The 17,859-nt window shown below is 43.9% G+C and overlaps 1 protein-coding gene and 1 long non-coding RNA gene across 5 annotated transcripts in view; one reads left to right on the top strand and one right to left on the bottom strand.

The window, feature by feature from the left end:
- Positions 1-11,112, bottom strand: part of LOC307212437 — a 115,992-nt gene extending 104,880 nt beyond the window's left edge. For both annotated transcript variants that reach the window (XR_013836993.1, XR_013836994.1), the window contains exons 1-2: positions 11,002-11,112; positions 6,450-6,871 (exon numbers count right to left, since the gene is read on the bottom strand). This is a non-coding gene — a long non-coding RNA (uncharacterized lncRNA). The remainder of the gene's footprint in view (positions 1-6,449; positions 6,872-11,001) is intronic.
- On the top strand, positions 7,053-13,740 carry TEX12 (testis expressed 12). 3 transcript variants are annotated; one of them, XM_079969659.1, is made up of 5 exons: positions 7,053-7,190; positions 12,085-12,150; positions 12,359-12,470; positions 12,564-12,615; positions 13,142-13,740. In XM_079969659.1, the coding sequence occupies exons 1-5, from the start codon at positions 7,068-7,070 to the stop codon at positions 13,305-13,307; spliced, it is 519 nt and encodes a 172-aa protein (XP_079825785.1). In that variant the 5' UTR covers positions 7,053-7,067; the 3' UTR covers positions 13,308-13,740. The 3 variants fall into 3 exon arrangements, with proteins under 3 accessions (XP_079825785.1, XP_079825787.1, XP_079825786.1); XM_079969661.1 differs by lacking the exon at positions 7,053-7,190 and adding an exon at positions 11,158-11,220; XM_079969660.1 differs by lacking the exon at positions 7,053-7,190 and adding an exon at positions 11,158-11,266.
- The last annotated feature ends 4,119 nt before the right edge of the window (positions 13,741-17,859 follow it).

Here is a 17,859-nt window from a genome sequence, read left to right as displayed (position 1 = left end):
AGAAGTACTGAGCAAACTGCAAGAAAACCAGCTGTGGGTGAAACTGGAGAAGTGTCAGTTTCACACCAGGGAGGTGGAATTCCTTGGGTACCGGTTGTCGGACAAGGGGCTGGCCATGGATCCTAGCAAGGTGCAAGCGGTGCTGGAATGGAGGCCACCGAAAACTAAGAAAGATGTGCAGAGGTTTTTGGGGTTCGGAAACTTCTATCGGAAGTTCATCAAGAACTTCGCCCATTTAACAGCCCCCATCACGGATTGTCTCAGCAGTAAGAAGAAATTTGTCTGGACGGAAGAAGCGCAGCGAGCTTTCGAAAGTTTAAAGAGGGCGTTTGCTTCGGAAGAACAACTCTTACACGTGGATCTGCAGCAGCCGATGAGGGTGGAAACCGACGCGTCTGACAGAGCGGTGGGCGCCGTGCTCCTGCAGCCAGGAGCGAATACGTCGGAATGGAGGCCGTGTGCCTTCTTCTCGAGGAAATTGAACAAGTCTGAGAGGAATTATACAGTGTACGACAGAGAATTACTCGCTGTCCACGAAGCGTTCAAGAGATGGAGACACCTGTTGATTGGGGCGCAACACAAGGTTCAAGTGCGGACAGACCACAAAAATCTAGAATACTGGAGAACAGCCCGAGTATTGAACCAGAGACAAGTAAGATGAGCGCAAGAGTTCTCCAAGTTCAATTTTGAAATTCGCTACGTGCCAGGGGCTGAGAATGTCAGGGCGGACGCTCTCTCCAGAAAACCTGAGTACTTGGAGGGGGAAGGAGGGGCGGAAGAAAGACATATCATCTCAGAGGACCACTGGGTTTGTGGGGCGGCATTGGTGGGGCAAAGAGAACTGGTAGAGGGTATTGAAAACGATGAATATGCCCAAGAGAAACTTAGGGAACTCAGGGAGACAGGTGAGAACGCAGGGGGGTTTGAGGAAAAGAACGGAAAACTATATTACAAAGGGGCGCTCTACATACCAGGTGGGGAACTAAGAGGGCGGGTGCTTAAACAGTTGCATGACAGCCCCACGGCGGGGCACTTCGGGCAGCACAAGACCATGTGGTTGGTTACCAGGGAGTTTTGGTGGCCCAAGGTGCGGGAAGACGTGCGGGAGTATGTCAGGGGATGCGACAGGTGCCAAAGAGCAAAGGGAGAGAGGTTGGCGCCAGCAGGGTTATTAGAACCCTTACCCACCCCAGAAAGGCCATGGGAGATGGTATCCATAGACTTCATGACCGATCTACCGAGATCCAAAGGGAAAACCGCGGTCATGGTGGTGGTAGATCTACTAACTAAGATGTGCCACTTTATAGCTTGTTCACATGCAGTGACAGCGGAAGAAACCGCAAGGTTGTTTGTGGAGCACATTTTTAGGTTGCATGGCGCCCCCTTGAGGGTTTTGAGCGACAGAGGAAAACAATTTACTTCTAGGTTCTGGAGGAAACTAATGAGCATGTTGCATGTGGAGGTAAGTTTTTCCACCGCCAGGCACCCAGAAACAAATGGGCAAGCAGAAAGGGCAAACGGGGTTTTGCAACAATATCTGAGGTGTTATGTAAAGGACAGAGAAACTGATTGGGTAGACTGGTTACCTCTGGCAGAATTTGCCTACAACAACGCGGAGAACGTGTCCACAGGGATGAGTCCCTTTCTAGCCAATTATGGGTGTCATCCTCGGGCGTTTCCAGGAGAGGGCGGGGGAAGGTGGAGTGTACCTGCAGCGGAAAATTTTGTTGAAGAGATGGAAGCGATCCACCGTCAGCTCCAACTCAACTTAGAGAAAGCCAAAGAAGAATATAAGAAGCAAGCAGACAGAAATAGGAGGGAAGGCGAAACCATAAGGGTGGGTAACCGGGTGTGGCTATCCACCCAAGGACTGCCGTTCAAGGGAGGGTGTAAGAAATTGAGACCCAAACGGTTGGGACCCTTTGAGGTCATACAGCAGGTCAACCCAGTAGCATTCAAACTCCGATTGCCCAGTCACATGAAATTGCACCCAGTATTTCACAGGTCATTACTGTCGCCATACAGAGAGGGATGTGAGTGGGGGGAACATGAGAGGGAGGTCACCCGGACACCCGTCATAGAAGAGAGAGAACGCAACATGGATGTGGCAGGGATCATTGATTCCAGGTGGAAGGGGAATCAGGTGGAATACTTGGTAGAATGGGAGGGGGAGGAAGAGTCAGAAAACACATGGGTACCGGCAGAGGAAGTCAAAGACGAGATTTTAATAGAAACGTTTCATCGGCGTTTCCCAAGGAAACCACAACCAGTGGCAAGGTTTAGGAGGGAACACTTCGGGACTACAGATGAGGAAGGGGAGTTTGAAGGGTTCCCAGAGTCGGGAGTGGAGGTGGAAACAGATTCCGACGAAGGAGAGGAAGAGGGGGAAAGAGGCGGAAGGCCGTGGTTAGAAGTGTTTGAATCCTCGGAGGATGAGGGGAGTTCCTTCCAGGGATTTCCGTCCTCGCCGCCAGTAAGAGAAGAGGCGGGAGGGGGTGAAGGGGGCCCTGGGGGGGAGGTGGATGTCAGGGAACTGCCATCGGAAGGACAGGTGGTGAGAAGGCTTCAGGAGAATAGGAGAGACACTTCTTCAGCAGAAGAGGGAACCAGTAGGGGGAGTGCGGGAGCTCCAAAGGAAAGGGAGTCGGAGGGGAGGCTCTGGGATACTTCCAGTGAGAACAGTGAGGAGGTATCAGAACAGCCTTTAAGGACCCCCACCCCCCGCCGGAAACTGTCACGCAGGGAATCCAGGAGGCGCATGTCCGTGAAACAGCTTTTATGTTGGAAACGTTTCCGCAAACGCCCACTGTCAGATTCTACCAGCGACTGACGGAGCCATGCTGAAGGGCTCCGCTCAAGGCAGGGTTTCACTACACTGAGTGAGCTCTGAGGGATCCAGCTTCAACGCACAAGCAGCTCATTATCCCACCACACATACATTGGCAGTTTTTTCTCATTTGGGAGACAGGAAACAAAACTTTTCTCTATGTCCTCATAGTTTGATACCTACAAACTAGGAGAGCATCCTGAGGTGGGCTCTGTCCCCGAAAAAGCTTATGCCACAATAAATCCAACCACGTTAACTGACTCATATATACAGCAATAGACAGTCTCCAATTCAGCAATTGAGTCAACCTAAGTTTAGCATGATTAGAATATTATTTATTTGTTTAGAAAATTTCTCGACCCTTTAGTATTAAAACCTAAGGGTTCACAATACATAATAAAACATAACAAGGTACAAAAGTGTTAAACACATCATAAAAACATAGTAAAATGTAGTGGCAGAAATACAGAAGTGAAAAATTTGATCTTGGAGGTCAGGAAATGCCTGGACAAATGTAAAACAACTGATGGCAAACATGGAAAACGCCCATTCCAGTGATCTGTAGAGCATGATGCCACCATTAAGAGTAAAGAACCTTTACTGAATCAGGAGAAAAGAACATTTTCAGATAGAAAACTGTATTTTATTCTGGGCAATCTTTTGGGAGGGTGCACATGCCAATGGACAGACAAACTAGGCATGATCAGAAGCAAAAATGGACAAAACAATTAATATAAATGTCTGTGGGCCAGATAGAGCCTAGAGCATGGGTAGGCAAACTAAGGCCTGGGGGCTGGATCCGGCCCAATTGCCTTCTCAATCCAGCCTGTGGATAGTCTGGGAATCAGCGTGTTTTTACATGAGTAGAATGTGCCCTTTTATTTAAAATGCATCTCTGGGTTATTTGTGGGGCATAGGAATTTGTTCATTCCCCCCCCCAAATAGTCTGGCCCCCCACAAGGTCTGAGGGACAGTGGACCAGCCCCCTGCTGAAAAAGTTTGCTGACCCCTGGCCTAGAGTCAAATTGAAGCACTGGGTCTGAGGTTCCCCACTACTGACCTAAGTGGTCAAACATGTTTGTACTGAAAGCAGTCTTTCAGACAAACTTGTCCCAAGGCCAGGGTCAGCCTAGGATGTTTCTCACTTCAGGCAAAACAGAAAATGCCTCCCCACACCTGCTGCTGCTTCCCCTTCCACTGCCCCCCCCCCGCCTCCTCCTCCTCTGCAGCGCTCCCTGGAGCAGGCCGAGGGCAGCTGCAGGAGAGCCCGGGAGAAGAGGCAATAGGTGGGCCTGGGGGAGGTGGCAAAGATGAGGTACACTCCTCAGAGACCAAATCTGCAGCCTGAGACAACTTCCTTACCTTGTCTCATGTGCAAGATGGCCCTGCCTGAGGTTCACCACTAACTAATGGACATGCATCCAAGGCAGTTTTGCTTTTCTCAGTGACTGTTGTATGGGGACTGCCACAACCAGGTAATTAACTGTTGGAAGCACAAGCACGCCACCTAGTGGTTATGAAAGGAAATGCTTAAACTAGAGATTAAATCACTCGTAGAATACATTTTTGTGTCCTTATTAAACAGTGGTAGTTTAATCAAACATTTAACACATTCAGTAAGAACAACTACTGTAAAAGTCTCCTGGTTTCTTAAAGACTAATAAATTTATCACCTGAGACTTCAATCTCCAGCAACTCCTGGTAGGACTTAGAAAAAGATTGCTGTCTAAAACTCTGGAGACTGACTGCCAGCCAATATAGACAATACTGAGCTAGATGGACCAATGGTCTTATTTGGTATAAGATAGCATCCTATAATCCTAACAATGTTCAGTATTTATTACTACCTTAGTAATAATGAAAACAGTACTATAAATTATGTATATATTATTCCCCCCTCCATGCTACATATGGGGGCAGGGGCTTAGAGATAATGGCTTGCCTCTGGCGGAATAAAAATTTGAACTTCAACTTTCCCAAATTTTGGTTCATTTTCTTAACCTGTACACTACACTACACTACACTACACTACACTACACTACACTACACTACACTCATTGCTAGCTTCCCAAGACCATGACTAGTGCCGACTGCCCAGGATCATTGTTGACAGAATGGGGTATAAATCCAAATGCTTTAAAACTGCAAATATATCTCACTAAAGGTCTTGAAGAAACATTGAACAAATGATTAAACAAAGGTAACAGCAGGAAGCAGAACTGTGAAGGTTGTGCAATAGTGACAGAAAGGGAACACTCTGATAGGAAAGCACTGAAGGAAAAGATTCAGTGTCTTTAGAGGAGGTAAAAGAATGCCATGATTGTGCTGGCTGGATATGTAAATGAGCAATTTCCCTACATTCCATATACGGGACTGAAAGAATTGTGTCCCCTCCAACCTTCTGCATTTTTAGTGGCTGTACTTTAATTAATTTCTTTACTCTTGAACATTCCCCAAAGGGTCAGCAGGGGGTGCTGCATGTCAGAAGATCCTTCCATGGAAATTGTATTTGTCCCTTCAAGCCAACGTTGCCCTCAGGTCTGCAGAATGCTACTGAGTTTGAAGAAGAGATGTGTTCTCTCTTCACATGGCTGGCCACAGCAGACACCAGTAAACTCACATCAGAAGCATGTCCCATCTGCCCAGAAGTAAAATGTTTTGAAACTAATGTGAAATACTTGGTCCTGAGTACCAGAGAATACAAGAATGTCCCAACCTAGAATGATTTTGTTTACATGTTCTGTAATGAAGCAGTAGTGGTTTGTTGCCAGAAAATCCTGATCCAACATAGAAAATGGAATGTAACATTTAGGTCAGGGTTGTCCTTCAAGTGCCTTATGATACAATTCTGGTACCTGGATCCAAAAGCTCATTCTTTACCACTCACTGACCAATACTGACAGAATGCACCTGGGAAGGAATTTGCAGGAGCCCGATGGTATTGGAGCAGAATGGCACTTGGGGATATACTATGTCACTCACTGGCATTTCCAGGCAGGGTTGGGAAAGATTATTGTATCTCCAATGAAACATTGGAGAGCTGCTGTTAGGCATTGCAGTAGACCAGGATGGACAAAAGAGATCATAGATAGGGAAGGATTTCTGACTTCCAATTGTTGAATAACAGTAACAACAAAATGACCCCCTCCCCCCCAAAAAACCCCAAAACAACGACAACAAACATTATTGCTACTGAAAAGAAGAAAACTGAAAGTGGAGGAGGTAACCAGACGTGGGTTTGTGTATGGAACGACTGTCATGTCAGTTCATTTCTGCCACTCATATCAAATCCCTGGCCTCCAAATTCTATAATTCTAAATGTAGTTGGTGCGTCTCCAAAAACGAAGGTGATCCTGCTAGCATGAAGTCCACCACCCACAGACAGTCCTGAGCTAGATAGCTCAATGGTATGACGACTCATGTAATGCAGTGCCTTATGTTCCTTCCTATTTTGCTGAACTTTAATGAAAGAGGGGAAATAAATTTAAACATTTAATAATCTAATGACTGCACAAGATGGAAGGGCTACATAAACATGATTTAGGATTGTAGCATATGCCTCCATCCTTAATCTTTTCTCATTGTTCCTAAACTTGAGAACCAAATTCCTTAAAATACTCACTCAGTAGCCACGTCTCATTTTTTCACGAGTAGCTTATTTCTCAAGGGTGGTGATGGAGCTGATGGTTGCTTGCTAGTCACATTCCTTGATCAGGAAAGTCTGTGCACTCTGACCCTGCTCAATAATGCTTTTTACTTGCCCATGAGCTGCATTCTGACATTGAAAAGAGGTTGTGGATGGAAATGCCGGGGATTGAGCATTGACTCCAAATGTTTCACTTCAGAAGCTGGCAGTCCTAGCTCTGTGTCGGAAACCTTTTCCGATTGTTTAATGCATGATTTATTTCTCCACTCACAGGTTTCTGAAAACTGTCTTGCATCTATCTTAACTCATTTTCCGGAAATGGAGCTGCAGTCACCTCAAGGGTATCCCTCAACAACTGAGGTGTCAGTACACAGAACTTTCAGTGAAGAAGCCACCTGCTGGTAGGAAAAAGTAATTATTATGCAACATTTAAAACTAAGAAATACTTCTGTAGTAGTCTCTTATACAATACTTCTGTCTTCTGCAATTTCCTCTTCTTCTGATTCATTTGTTTCTGAAAAGATTTAGAAGCTGAGGAACATGCCACAAACACACTTTCAATCTGTGTGTGGATTAATCTGGAATAACAGGCACATGAATTCCCAGCTTGCAAAATCTAATAACACAGATAAGATTCCCCACACAATAAGCATACATAAACTTGATGAATTCTACACCATCAACACATGTTCTTGTTACAGCACTGACAATAAACTTGTAAGCACAAATGGGTTGTTGCAGGGTGTAGCAGTTTGTTAGACTAGGACCTGGGAGGCCAAGGGTTCAAATTTGCACTCAGTCATGATACTCACTGAGTGATTTTGGGCCAGTCACTGTATCTCAGTTTTGTTGTTGTTTAGTCGTTTAGTCATGTCCGACTCTTCGTGACCCCATGGACCAGAGAACGCCAGGCACTTCTGTCTTCCACTGCCTCCCGCAGTTTGGTCAAACTCATGCTGGTAGCTTCGAGAACACTGTCCAACCATCTCGTCCTCTGTCATCCCCTTCTCCTTGTGCCCTCCATCTTTCCCAACATCAGGGTCTTTTCCAGGGAGTCTTCTCTTCTCATGAGGTGGCCAAAGTATTGGAGCCTCAGCTTCAGGATCTGTCCTTCCAGTGAGCACTCAGGGCTGATTTCCTTAGGAATGGATAGGTTTGATCTTATTGCAGTCCATGGGACTCTCAAGAGTCTCCTCCAGCACCATAATTCAAAAGCATCAATTCTTCGACGATCAGCCTTCTTTATGGTCCAGCTTTCACTTCCATACATCACTACTGGGAAAACCATAGCTTTTACTATACGGACCTTTGTTGGCAAGGTGATGTCCCTGCTTTTTAAGATGCTGTCTAGGTTTGCCATCGCCTTCCTCCCAAGGAGCAGGCGTCTTTTAATTTCGTGGCTGCTGTCACCATCTGCAGTGATCATGGAGCCCAAGAAAGTAAAATCTCTCACTGCCTCCATTTCTTCGCCTTCTATTTGCCAGGAGGTGATGGGACCAGTGGCCATGATCTTTGTTTTTTTTATGTTGAGCTTCAGACCATATTTTGCGCTCTCCTCTTTCACCCTCAATAAAAGGTTCTTTAATTCCTCCTCACTTTCTGCCATCAAGGTTGTGTCATCTGCATATCTGAGGTTGTTGATATTTCTTCCGGCAATCTTAATTCCGGCTAGGGATTCATCCAGCCCAGCCTTTCGCATGATGAATTCTGCATATAAGTTAAATAAGCAGGGAGACAAAATGCAGCCTTGTCGTACTCCTTTCCCAATTTTGAACCAGTCAGTTGTTCCTTATCCAGTTCTAACTGTAGCTTCTTGTCCCACATAGAGATTTCTCAGGAGACAGATGAGGTGATCAGGCACTCCCATTTCTTTAAGAACTTGCCATAGTTTGCCATGGTCGACACAGTCAAAGGCTTTTGCATAGTCAATGAAGCAGAAGTAAATGTCTTTCTGGAACTCTCTAGCTTTCTCCATAATCCAGCGCATGTTTGCAATTTGGTCTCTGGTTCCTCTGCCTCTTCTAAATCCAGCTTGCACTTCTGGGAGTTCTCGGTCCACATACTGCTTGAGCCTTCCTTGTAGAATTTTAAGCATAACCTTGCTAGCGTGAGAAATTAGTGCAATTGTGCGATAGTTGGAGCATTCTTTGGCACTGCCCTTCTTTGGGATTGGGATGTAGACTGATCTTCTCCAATCTTCTGGCCACTGCTGAGTTTTCCAAACTTGCTGGCATATTGAGTGTAGCACCTTAACAGCATCATCTTTTAAAATTTTAAATAGTTCAGCTGGAATACCATCACTTCCACTGGCCTTGTTATTTGCAGTGCTTTCTAAGGCCCATTTGACTTCACTCTCCAGGATGTCTGGCTCAAGGTCAGCAACCACACTACCTGGGGTATATGAGACATCCGTTTCTTTCTGGTATAATTCCTCTGTGTATTCTTGCCACCTCTTCTTGATGTCTTCTGCTTCTGTTAGGTCCTTACCACTTCTGTCCTTTATTATGGCAATCTTTGTACGAAATGTTCCTTTCATATCTCCAATTTTCTTGAACAGATCTCTGGTTCTTCCCATTCTGTTGTTTTCCTCTATTTCTTTGCATTGCTCGTTTAAGAAGGCCTTCTTGTCTCTCCTTGCTATTTTTTGGAAATCTGCATTCAATTTTCTGTATCTTTCACTATCTCCCTCGCATTTTGCTTGCCTTCTCTCCCCCGCTATTTGTAAGGCCTCATTGGACAGCCACTTTGCTTTCTTGCATTTCCTTTTCATTGGGATGGTTTTCGTTGCTGCCTCCTATATAATGTTGCGAGCCTCCACCCATAGTTCTTCAGGCACTCTGTCCAGCAAATCTAAATCCTTAAATCTGTTCCTCACTTCCACTGTGTATTCATAAGGGATTTGGTTTAGATTGTATCTTACCGGCCCAGTGGTTTTTCCTACTTTCTTCAGTTTAAGCTTGAATTTTGCTATAAGAAGCTGATGATCTGAGCCACAGTCAGCTCCAGGTCTTGTTTTTGCTGACTGTATAGAGCTTCTCCATCTTTGGCTGCAGAGAATATAATCAATCTGATTTCGATGCTGCCCATCTGCTGATGTCCATGTGTAGAGTCGTCTCCTGTGTTGTTGGAAAAGAGTGTTTGTGATGACCAGCTTGTTCTCTTGACAGAACTCTATTAGCCTTTGCCCTGCTTCGTTTTGATCTCCAAGGCCAAACTTGCCAGTTGTTCCTTTTATCTCTTGATTCCCTACTTTAGCATTCCAGTCCCCTATAATGAGAAGAACATCCTTCTTTGGTGTCACTTCTATAAGGTCTTGTAAGTCTTCATAAGATTGGTCAATTTCAGTTTCTTCAGCACCAGTAGTTGGTGCATAAACTTGGATTACTGTGATGTTAAAAAGTCTGCCTTGGATTCGTATCGAGATCATTCTATCATTTTTGAGATTGCATCCCAGTACAGCTTTCGCCACTCTTTTGTTGACTATGAGGGCCACTCCATTTCTTTTATGGGTTTCTTGCCCACAGTAGTAATTTTATGGGTTTCTTGCCCACACAGTAGTAATTTGTTCTTCTTGTAATTCTGAAAACATAATCTGCAAGGAGTGATCCTCGATTAAGAATATGGAGCAATGTGCAATTTTGTGTATGGGGCAATTATGAGAAAATAGGTGTCGGGACGCAGGTGGCGCTGTGGGTTAAAGCCTCAGTGCCTAGGGCTTGCCGATCGAAAGGTCGGTGGTTCGAATCCCTGCGGCGGGGTGTGCTCCCGCTGCTCGGTCCCAGCGCCTGCCAACCTAGCAGTTCGAAAGCACCTCCGGGTGCAAGTAGATAAATAGGGACCGCTTACCAGCGGGAAGGTAAACGGCGTTTCCGTGTGCGGCTCTGGCTCTGGCTCTGGCCAGAGCAGCGATGTCACGCTGGCCACGTGACCCGGAAGTGTCTCCGGACAGCGCTGGCCCCTGGCCTCTTAAGTGAGATGGGCGCACAACCCCAGAGTCTGTCAAGACTGGCCCGTACGGGCAGGGGTACCTTTACCTTTACCTTAGGTGTTTGATGTGGTGCAACAAATTGAACGGACAGCATGTTGCTTCTGTGCTTTTAAATGACAGCCAAACAAACTGGGAGTTTCATATTAGATAAATACACCTTCAAAAGTCGCTGAAGGATAAATAACCCATAAGCTGTCCTGATAAAAGTTGGTCCTCACTATTACTTTATTGTTGTGCCTTCTCCTTTCTCAAATGAGTCAACATGGCTACCTGTTTTTGGGTTGCATCCCACTAAATTCTTCACAGAATTGGAAAAGTTAGTCATCTCCATTCACTTCAACGGGCTGACTTTGAGTATGAGTAAGGCTTTAAATAAGATTTTGTAAACAAGGTCATTATATATAAACTTCCAGGATAAAAGGAGACCTGAGTTGGCTCTGAGGGAGGGTTCACAACTTTTTTTCATAGTTCCTATACAGGAAACCTGCCTCAAACGTGCTTGCTGCAAACAAAATAAACTCTCTTAAAGACAATTTGTACCGTTATTCCGCTTCGACTTCTCTCTCCCTAGCTGAGGACAGCAAACACGACACGCGCTTCCCGCCAAAACTCCCTGAGCACGAGCCGATCGTTAACGGTCACTAGAAAAATTTTGAGGAGGGAGGGGTAGCTGAGCCCTGCGGCGCGTGCCCCCCTCGCTCCGCCTATTCCGCGCGCTGCAGGGAATGCGCATGCTCGGAAGCGGGGATCCGCGGAGAGGTCTTCTTCCTTCTTTCGCCACCACCGCATTTAAGGGAGGTGTGAGGTGATGAGGGGGCGAAAATGCGGGAAAACTCCCATGGGGTGCATTCACACGAGGGGCGGAGGGAGCGTGTGGAAATACACGCACGCATATGAAGATGATAAAAGTTGAAGGGTGTCCATTGAAGGATGTTTACATTTAATAAGGAGAAGAGCGCGCGTTTGTCCATGTTGATGAGGGATTCATTTCCCCCTCATGATTAGTTTTACTAGCAAACCAGAGTTTAAAGTAACCCTTTTCAAGCCCTGGAAGGAGCACGGGGAGCTTTCGCATGACAAAATGACACGCTGCATTCGACACACGTGTCGCAACACAGTTTGGAAAGCTCTGCTATACTCCTTTGACTGCACATTCAAATGAAAATATGAAACATGCGGTGGTCATCACAGTGAAATAAACCGATTAGATCTGCTCAACCTCTCAGTATTGATGGGCCAATATGTTTAAGTAGAGCTGCCCAACCTCATTTCCAAATAAATACCATTTCACTCTTTTCCTAAACAGCAGTTCTTGTTTTTCCTTGCTTTTGATCTATTCCATGTTTCAAACTGTAATGTTTCCAGTGAGTGATGGGTGATAGGTTCTAGGAAACAATTGTACAACTGTTAACAGTGCCATTCATGTAAAGTAAAAATTGTTGCCTGAATACAGACCTTGGGACTGGTCGCTATGCAAATTATTTTGTCCCTGTTTTTTAAAGTTTCTGTCTAGTTTTGTTAGAGTAAGGACAGCACTGTGATATTATTTTGCAGTTACATCTTGCAATACCTTCACAGGAAAAAAATATTGTTTATCAAATATGACATTACATTTTTTATCAGGTAACAATGACAAGTAACCCAGTAAAGTCTGATGAAAATAGAAAAAAACGTAAAAAGGAAGAAAAGGTGAGCAGTTTTAAATAGCTATTTTTATTTTTTAAATGTAAAATGATTGCAGTTTCTGTTTTGGTTCTTTTTCTTTTCCAAAAATGCCTTTCTATGACACATACAGTCACATATTATGTGATAAGTGTGGTGTGAAAAAAAGTATGTGCACAGTTCTGCAAGGCTGAAAGGTTATTCCAGCTTTCCATTGTTTGTTTTCTGTTGACAGAATGAATCTTCAGAAAATCCACAAATGTCTTCTTTTGAGAAAATGGATTTGTCTCTTTCTGAAAGCTCCCAGGCAATTCTCAAAACTGAAGCCCTAGAAAAAGTTTTGAATGGTGACGTATATAAAATTATATCAACTCGTAATAAATATCACTTAATTAACTTTTACACCTACTTTTTACTAAAACAAATATTTATATTAACAGATACAAGCAAAGAAATAAATATTCTATTATCAAAATATGTTCATATTTTAAGGCAAGTATACTGTTTTATTAATTTATTTTTCATAGTATTTATCCAGCTAGTGTAACAAATATTCAGCTAAATTTTTGATAATTTCAAAGTGGTATTTGTGAAATTTTTATTAATTAAAACATTAAACCAACAAACTATTGTTCCTTATCTGGAACAACTTCAGTGTTTGACATTTGCTCTTCACTTTATGCGTAGACCTATCCTCTGTTAGTGACATTTCATAATATAATTACTTTGAAATTAAAATAATTATTTTGTTCTGATCTCCCTACATATTGACATTACAAGTAACTGTCTTTTATATAGGGTCTACAATTATTTATTCTGTGAGTTAGGAATATTTTAAATACAAAATTATACCTAAAAAATGAGACACATACCGGTATATATATAGCTCCAGTTGCATGTTTACATTATTATTGCAGAAATGTTTTCAGAATGAGTAGGTACCAGCAGACATCAGTAAACATTAAAGTTAATTTGTAGCTTTATATTAACTACAGATTTTTATTTTTTGTAAATAAAGTGAGAGAGCAGCAATGGATGCCTCATATGTAGAGGAGCTTGGAGGAATTCTGAAAGAAGCTGGTTCTATAGAATATCACTTGAGATTGAAATGGGAGAATCTAAAGCACAGGTTTGCTGCAATGACAGGCCCTCTACAATGTGAAAATGGATTATCTAGCAAATGATCTTTATTCAAAGGCACTGGCTGCATGTTTAGAGTTCTATATCTGCTGAACACTAATGTATAATTGAAATACCCTTTTATCTGGCTGGATGCTTGATGTACACACTTGTATTGTATACTGTCTTCATGCAAGTTATGATTTCACTGCCTGTAAAAAATATCTCTGTCATGAGGATAGAATCTCTGCCATGCATGTCTACCTGTCTGTTCTTTGTGACCTCTATTCATGACCTCCAGCCCTTACTACACATCACTTGCTCATATCTTTCTGCAACTGCATTGTTCCTCACAATGAATTCTGTAAATTCAAATGTATGTGGCATTGGCACTGTGGATATTTTCCTCTGAGGACTTAATATGAGCAACCCTGCTTTTTAATGTTTAACATTTGTGAACTCACATGCTTATTAAATAGATATTCACTGAACAACAAATCTCAAGTTGCAGGAGAAATCCAGTCAGACTGAAAACATGGGATTATTTCATTTGTTTTGTTGTATTATACTTTTTTGCTGTAATCCACCCTGGGGTCTTATGGGGAAGGACAGGTTAATTAATTAATAATATCTGAACTATAGGCTATGTTCAGATATCCTGCCACTTTCATAAGTTTTTTTTCTGAAAAAGGTAAAGCAAGCCTCAGGACAAGGAGGGGAATGTGGGAGCTGTTCCACTCTATTAAGGGCTATTTATGGCCCGTTTAATCTTATTAGCCAGGGCCTGGTGCTGTGATCCATTGCAAGCATTTCCTCCAGGCAGCAGGAGGAGGATGGATAATTCTGGCAGTGGGTGGCTGGCTGGGTGGGCCTGCCTGCCACAGATCCATTACAATGGAAATGTCTCCCATCAATTTGTCCTCATTTCCATGTCAATGGCATGGGTAAGAATGGGCAGCTGTGGGGGCAGGACCTTCTGGTCCCATCTGGGATAGTCACCACTCCCTTCATTGGGTCATGGTGCTCTTTTGGGACTCCTTTTTTTCAAAACCAGTATTCCCCCTGCCCCCCCCCCCCAGAGTATGTATATTTATTTATGCCCATTTAGGCAATGAGGAAAAGGTTCATTAGCTCTGGGTTGTTAACAAGGAGGTGTCTTCCCTTCTGTCCTGCTGTCATGTCAGCCCTGCTGTTTGATCAAGTATGGCTTAACCCTTCATTGTAACCCCCAAAGTCATCACTGCATGCTGAGTTAGTCATGCAAAGTCAAGAGGAAACAAGAGAACCATTTCCTTTTTTCCTTATTTTCGAGAGAGGTGTTGATGTGGAGAGGGGCAGCGCTGGGAACTCAGGCCCAGCAGCAGTAGCAGCAGGAACACAAACTGATGGGGGCTCCTCCAGATAAGACTTGTTTATTCAGCACTCATCTCAATTTACTTGCACAAGCTTTATGCAGAGGTTAGACCTATGGTATCTGTTGAGCATTCATTTGAATTCATTGACAGGCAGTTATATGACAATGAACATTCATCCTGATTTCCTTGTGCAGTGTTTACACATTTTCCTGTTGATCTTTCATTTAGGGGAAGGGTCGTGGCTCAGTGGTTAGAGCATCTGCTGTGCCTGAAAAGGGTCCCAGGTGCAATCCCAGGCATCTTCAGGTTGGGCTGGGAATATCCCCTGTCTGAGATATTGACAGGTCAAAGACAGTATTGAATCAAGGAACTTGTGCACCTCCAAGTAGGGCCACAGAACAACAAATCTTGGACATGAACTGGAAAGGTCCACATCTAACATGTTGTTGTTTAGTCGTTTAGTCGTGTCCGACTCTTCGTGACCCCATGGACCAGAGAACGCCAGGCACTCCTGTCCTCCACTGCCCCCCGCAGCTTGGTCAGACTCATGCTGGTAACCTCGAAAACACTATCCAACCATCTCGTCCTCTGTCGCCCCCTTCTCCTTGTGCCCTCCATCTTTCCCAACATCAGGGTCTTCTCCAGGGAGTCTTCTCTTCTCATGAGGTGGCCAAAGTACTGGAGCCTCAGCTTCACAATGTACTAACAATTAAATATTCATTCAGTGGGACAGACATTTGGCTTATACTTGATCAAAAGGGTCTGCACTGATCCTGAGAAGTTCCACAACATTGAACTTTGATGGGTCTCTTTAGGGACAGACTTTCTACAACCAAGCTATGACTATTGAAAACACTCTATTCTGGATCCTTCATGATGCAGTTAGGTAGTTTTAGACATTTAAGAGAGTGGCCCCATCACAACTCTTTAGACCGTGGTTGATGAACTTGTGGCCCTCCAGAAGTTGCTAAACCACAGTTCCCATCATCCCTGAAGGTTGCTTATGGTCCAACCAGTCATATGACATGGCCCCCAATAGGTGCTGGATAGCTCCACCGTTTGTCTGTGACTCATCTCAGTTCACTGATCGCCTGATTAAGAGGATGAGGATGCCCAAAAACTTGAGTGTATATGCAATCTTTCAGAGACTGCAAATGCTTGTGAAGACTTCTGAAGTCAATATTGTGTATATGTGTGCACAAACACTGTCTCAACAAGTCCTTCCCATATCTATTGGAAATATTTTCTCTATGATTCAACTTATGCACAACCCTACCCCCCTTTTTTGTCTTTCCATTTTTGTCTTTTGATCTGGCATGTCTAAGCACCCCTGGCATTTTATTGTTTAAAGCTACAGCCCTCATCAGCTAATTAAAACACATAAAGTGGCCATTGCAGAAGTTTGACCTGCATACTGGATTGAGATGGTTTCTTTATTATACATTTTAAAAAAAAATCTTTATAGTCTGTTGACTTGGTTCTTAATGGTCATCATGCATTAAACTTCTTTTGGGGGGGTCATTTGAATTTGTCCCTGTGTTAATGCCAACCAATTAGGCCCAGTAGGAAGAATGGGGCACTGACCACTGTCTGAAGCTAGCCCCCACCAGCCGGCCTTCTTATAGACCACCGGATGGCACTACTTGCCAGCTCTCTCCTCCTTCATGCCAATCTTGCCCTTATAGAACTCAGCAAAGAGAATGGGGACAAAACTAGAATTAGATGGTTCTGCAAATCATTAGTGCTGGATCCATCAACTGTTGGGCTCTTTACCTTCTGCCCTACCATTTCCAATGGCACCAGCCACTACTACTTCTCTCATGGGGTTCTTCATTATGACCAAAACGATAAGAGCTATTACTTGAACATCAATGACTGCCCCCTTTAGCCTCCTTTTCCATTGTTCTGTCCAGAGTGCCTGACAAAGCAATCTGCTCCCTGTGATGATGTAACCTATTCTGATGATATCACCATCTCCTCACAATTCTCTGAGAAAGAATAGGCAAGGGACAGCACTTCTCCTAAATTCTGGCTGAACTTGGCTGTTTCAGTGTGGCAATATGCAGTGCTTGAGGGAGGGCAGAAGAGAGAAAAGGGTTTTGCCAGCTTTGAATCCACTCAGACTGGCTCACTCTGAGCTCCATGAAATGGATTTGAGGTTGCTGGGAGAGGGATCTGTTGCCACTATTGCTTCCTGTCACACACTAATGATTCAATCAGTCTAATTGATATTGATGTTTGTGTGGGGTCTACCAGGATTTGGAAAGAGAGCTGGGGGCAGGAACAGTGAGACTTCTGTATCAGCTACAAGCAAGCAATGCTTTGCTGGGTACGGGGGTGGGCTTTGGTAATATGGCACCCTGAGCAAGGACAAAAATTGGTGTGCCCCCTCACCCATATTAAAATATAGATATTATTATTATTTATGCCCCTTGGCACCCTGTACAAGAGATCCACCCACACCACCCTAAATTGGGTGCTACTGGATTTAGTAGAGGAGCTGAGAAAGGAAGGGAACATGACTGGGTTCAGCTTCATTTTGAAATTACTTAAGTAAAGGATTAATGTACATGATCAGTGTAATATAGTGCATGGGTGAGGATCCTGTGGCACTCTGGATGCTGCAGGATTCCAATCCAATCAGCTCCAGTCAGCATGGCTTATGGTCAGAGATTAGGAGAGTCCAGCAACATCAGAAGAACCAGAGGTTCCCCACCCTGAGCAAAGATGGCATTTTGGTAGAGCCATCCACAATTCTGAGCTTTCAATTAGGTTAAATGAAAAATAGAAGAGAAAGCACTAAATCCAAGTAGCTTAAAGCCAAAACAAAGAAGGATCAATACTTGGCTTGGAGTCTGTTGCTAAACATAATGGGCTTCCTATGTCACTCCTTCCAAGAAACCCTGTATTTTGGATTCTGAATTCTGATGCCTCACAATAGGAATGTGTCACCTGTAGCCTGTAGATGTTGCTGGGCTACAATACTATTGTCTTGGACCTTTGGCTATGCTGGCTGGGGCGGGTGGGAGCTGGAGTCCAACAACACCTACAGACCAACATCTGCAGAAGTTCCCCCAGCCATGTATTACAAGGCTAAAGTTGTTTCCTAGCTGGTTATAGCACTTTTGATCAGAGCTATTACTTGTGAGTTCTGAAGGGGATATTCTTCTGATCAATGAGATGTATGATATGAGGCGACCCAAAGCTTATTTTGGGGGACAGGCACATATGAAGTTCAGTACCTTATTCAGGCTGTTAATAC

The sequence above is a fragment of the Podarcis cretensis genome, assembly GCF_951804945.1.
Source record: "Podarcis cretensis genome assembly, chromosome: 1".
In the NCBI taxonomy this organism is placed as follows: Eukaryota; Metazoa; Chordata; class Lepidosauria; order Squamata; family Lacertidae; genus Podarcis; species Podarcis cretensis.
The sequence above is the reverse complement of the archived record's forward strand: the minus strand, read 5'-3'. Positions and strand labels throughout refer to the sequence as shown.

Excerpts from the sequence above, each read along its gene's own strand:
- TEX12 (XM_079969659.1), top strand. The coding sequence starts at position 7,068 with ATGAATTCCCAGCTTGCAAAATCTAATAACACAGATAAGATTCCCCAC. Across the intron at positions 12,151-12,358 it reads AACGTAAAAAGGAAGAAAAG|AATGAATCTTCAGAAAATCC; the intron begins GTGAGCAGTTTT and ends TTCTGTTGACAG. Across the intron at positions 12,471-12,563 it reads CCTAGAAAAAGTTTTGAATG|ATACAAGCAAAGAAATAAAT; the intron begins GTGACGTATATA and ends TTATATTAACAG.